Here is a 3846-nt window from a genome sequence, read left to right as displayed (position 1 = left end):
TTCGCGAGATATTAGAGTTAGTACACGAGTTAGCAGGCAAACCGAGCTCACCGATCTCCAGACGCGTCAACTCATCTCACGAACCGAACTCACCGATCTCCAGACGCGACAACTCGCCACACGTACCGAGTTGGCAAATGAACCGAGTTGACACGTGAGCCTGAGACATTGCCATCGGCATCAGGTCTTTCGTATTTCGACGGCGCAATGCTAGTTTGGGCCCCGGCCCTCATTTTTGCAAATGTGTTCGTAGTTCATCATTACAAAAGTCGTAACGTTTATGTATTTTCTTTCGAATAATAAGTCCATGTCAATTTCGTTCAAGTCATATGTTTATGATATTAGTTATTAGAATATTACTTTTAATTAAGTAACTATTGGTTCATGGATTATAATATTATATACCTGTATAAGCGCTGACCACAATTCATTTTCGAAATGTGCGACATGTGCAAATGTGGACAGCTCTTATAACCATGGGCCAAGTCCAATGTAAATGATGGACTTATTATTAACGCTGTGGATTCTCAACGAGTAACCAGTCGCTCAATTTTCCAGGCTCAACGCCCGTACACATCTAGCGGAGGGAAGTCTAACTAAACTAGGGGTGGGTGCTAGTGCTACTTCTAGAGCTAGGTCTAAACAGACGGTGGCCTACTTAGGTTAGGCTACTAAAATCACTATAACAGCCCTTGACACTATCGGTTTTCCAATTTCCCGGTACAAGTGAAAGTCTACGTTGAACAAGTTATTCACTTGGCTAGTTGCCCGATCAGACAACTAAAAAATTTCCAGTTGTGTAAAATTCCTAACATCCTTTGAGTCAGGGCGTTATCGCATGACATTTCTCACGTTATATTTTCGAAAGTCGCCGAATAAAAGCAGCCCGCGACACCCGTGTCTGTGGCTGTGCACATCGTGGCTGCGTACGTGCCTGCTGGCTGGAGCGGCATTGATTGAAGTATGGGGGGGGGGGTGAACCGATTGTTTCAGTCGCGTGGGGCATGTTCATTACTGAATATTTAGGGAGGTGGGCATGCATGCACCGCTGGTATGAGAGAGCGACATCAAAACTCTTTTCCTGGAATTGAGGAAAAAAGGTGCAATCGGCATGCAAAAATAAACGTGTTAATTTTTTTACGATTTTCCATGTATATACTATAATATGATATGCACTGAACTAAAAATGTACCTTAACGGCTCTAGATTGCAAGTATATTTTGGGCAAGTAAAAATTGCTTCTTGTTGCCTGAAAGGACAACCAGATCTGAAAATAAGCATTGAGGTCTGTATAACTGCCGTTAAATGTACTGTTTAAACCAGTTTTATTACTGGTACACAATAATTAATAGCATAACAAAAAATATGTTGATAGTTTTCTGATGAAACAACAAATTGACTTGGCAACACCACCACGATAGCAACTAGCGTGCTGTATGCGAGGGAAGCTCCCAGTTGATGTTGGGTGTCACTTTCCCCTGGGCGTAGATGGACAAGATGGCGTGGATGGTGTAGATCATACTAGAATCTAGATGCTTCAAAGTCCAAATCTTCCACAGAAAGATTCCACAGTCATACTTCTGTGCTAGACACGGCCTTATTTACCTAACCCTAACCCTAACCCTAACCTTAACACAAGTGCAGCCACATCACATGACCGTCCATCTACGCCTGGGGGAAAGTGTTTCCCATTGATGTTGATGTGTTGACGACAACGATCCGTTCAGCGATTCTAGCAGGATTTCGCGCTTTTCACGATAACTGGTCATTTAGCCACAGCCTATTATTAATTCCTTGTTCCATTGTGTCCATATCAGATATCTTATTATCTTGCTCTTAAATAATTTAATACTGTGTTTAGTATACATCAGTAACATGTAGTTTACAGAAAAAAATTTTTTAGTGGCTGTATGTGACTTAGTTTGTCAACATTGAACAATTGAATTTGTAGACAAGGGCGTATCCCGGACTGGGTGCGATAGCTGATGATAACATTACTGTGCAAACAGACAACGTATTTGAACTTGGGTATAGACTTTAGCACATCCTGTATGTTAGCCACAAGTTACCTTCTCCCTTCTCATTGCATGGCGAGTAGTGACTCCTATGACGATGAAGGAGTCTCTTACGACGTGAAACACTTGTAGAGCCTGGTCGGTTACCTGTATAATATCAGGAGTTAATAATGACAAATAATTTATCATTATTAACTCCTGATAATATATACTTTATCAACACCCATCATAATCATCATCACTACCACCTAACCTAGTTCTAAGCCTAAGCCTAAGCCATTGACTGTAGCGTTATCATACCGTTTGTGTGCATGTACACATTTACATACATCCGGGAGTGAATAACAACGTTTGTGTTTTCATGTTAATAAGGTATAGGTAAATCTATAACCTACTGGTGTAGGTACTGGAATAGTCGCTATAGTTTTCAAGATGGGTAGAGGGTGCGCTCGCGAAGTAGATTCAACCGACACAGATACTGCTGATGAGGAAGGAAAATATGGTAAGCCTATTATCTTGCATGGGGTGTTTTTAACATTATACTGATAGGCCAACCCTTCCAAACTGTAGATTTGACCATAAAAATAATAAGGAACTACATTATTTGTAGGACCAGGAATAGTTATGTTTCATATTTCTAATTGTTTTCCATCGTCATTTTTAGCATTGCTTTATTATCCGAAGTTCAATTCTCATTAGCATAATTAAGATCCCACTGATCAAATTCCATGAGAACATTTCAAATTTATATTTTTTGGTTTAGTAGTTCATTGCATAATTGTTGTCACTGCATACATGCTCCATATACTATTGTTCTTTCATTCTGTCCTGATTTTCAAATAGTTTAATTGCTAAAAATTGCAGCAGGGTTGCGTGCAGCAATGACGCATTTTTGTTCAATATATACAAGTTTAGGAATACACGTTTTAGGTGAACCTGTAAAGTTTGATCCCACTTTTCATGGACCAATTAAAAATAGGTAATTTCTTTATATTTGTAAATGTCATGTCTGACTCTGGCTATATTTCTATGTTTTGTATGTAATAAAGTATTCTGCAACCTGAACTTATGATACATGGAAAGCATTATTAATGCTGTGTTATCCCTGCTAATATTAGTGCAAATTATTTATATTAAATCAGTCTGTGAGATGTCATGTTTACTGGGAACAAATCAAGATGCAATTTTGCCATTTATTTGTTTATAGGAGTTGTACAGACGTGATATGCTGCTTCCTATTTGCCTGTTGCATTGTTGGATGGATTACTATCGGTGTTTTAGGTAAATTTACAATGTAAGGTAGAAAACATTCCAACAACTTTCACCTCTTTTGTGTAAAATGTGGAAAAGTTGCGTGTTATTTACGTAAATAATTTACTAATATAAATTGATGAAACCCTATTACAGAGATGTAAACTCAATCAATAAGTTTTATGTTATATACAAATATTTTAAAATTTATTCATTTGTGTTTGTAGCTTTCCTGCAAGGTGATCCGCAAACACTTATTTACCCTACTGACAGTTTAGGGAATGTGTGTGGGTTGCAAGGAGGTGCATATGAGTAAGTAACGTTTATTATTACTGAAATTAAGACTAAGACAAAGATGAAACTAAAGGGCCGGACACACCAGGCGATTGCATCGGGCGATGGCATCGCCCGATGGCATCGTGCAGTCGTGGACACACCAGGCGATTGCATCGGGCGATGGCATCGCCCGATGGCATCGTGCAGTCGTGGACACACCAGGCGATTGCATCGGGCGATGGCATCGCCCGATGGCATCGTGCAGTCGTGGACACACCAGGCGATTGCATCGGGCGATGGCATC

At 39.8% G+C, this 3846-nt stretch overlaps 1 protein-coding gene across 1 annotated transcript in view; it reads left to right on the top strand.

The window, feature by feature from the left end:
• Positions 1 to 2047: 2047 nt before the first annotated feature.
• LOC106807666 (choline transporter-like protein 2) overlaps positions 2048 to 3846 on the top strand; it is a gene marked incomplete in the record, with an annotated part of 17221 nt that continues 15422 nt past the window's right edge. The window contains 4 exon segments of the mRNA XM_014810084.1: positions 2048 to 2153; positions 2388 to 2517; positions 2946 to 2994; positions 3223 to 3296. Coding sequence (XP_014665570.1) covers positions 2448 to 2517; positions 2946 to 2994; positions 3223 to 3296 — 193 coding nt within the window.

Source organism: Priapulus caudatus, unplaced genomic scaffold (assembly GCF_000485595.1).
Source record: "Priapulus caudatus unplaced genomic scaffold, Priapulus_caudatus-5.0.1 Scaffold11, whole genome shotgun sequence".
NCBI classification, from domain to species: domain Eukaryota; kingdom Metazoa; phylum Priapulida; class Priapulimorpha; order Priapulimorphida; family Priapulidae; genus Priapulus; species Priapulus caudatus.
Note: the sequence above shows the minus strand (reverse complement) of the source record. Positions and strands in the feature narration are given on the sequence as shown.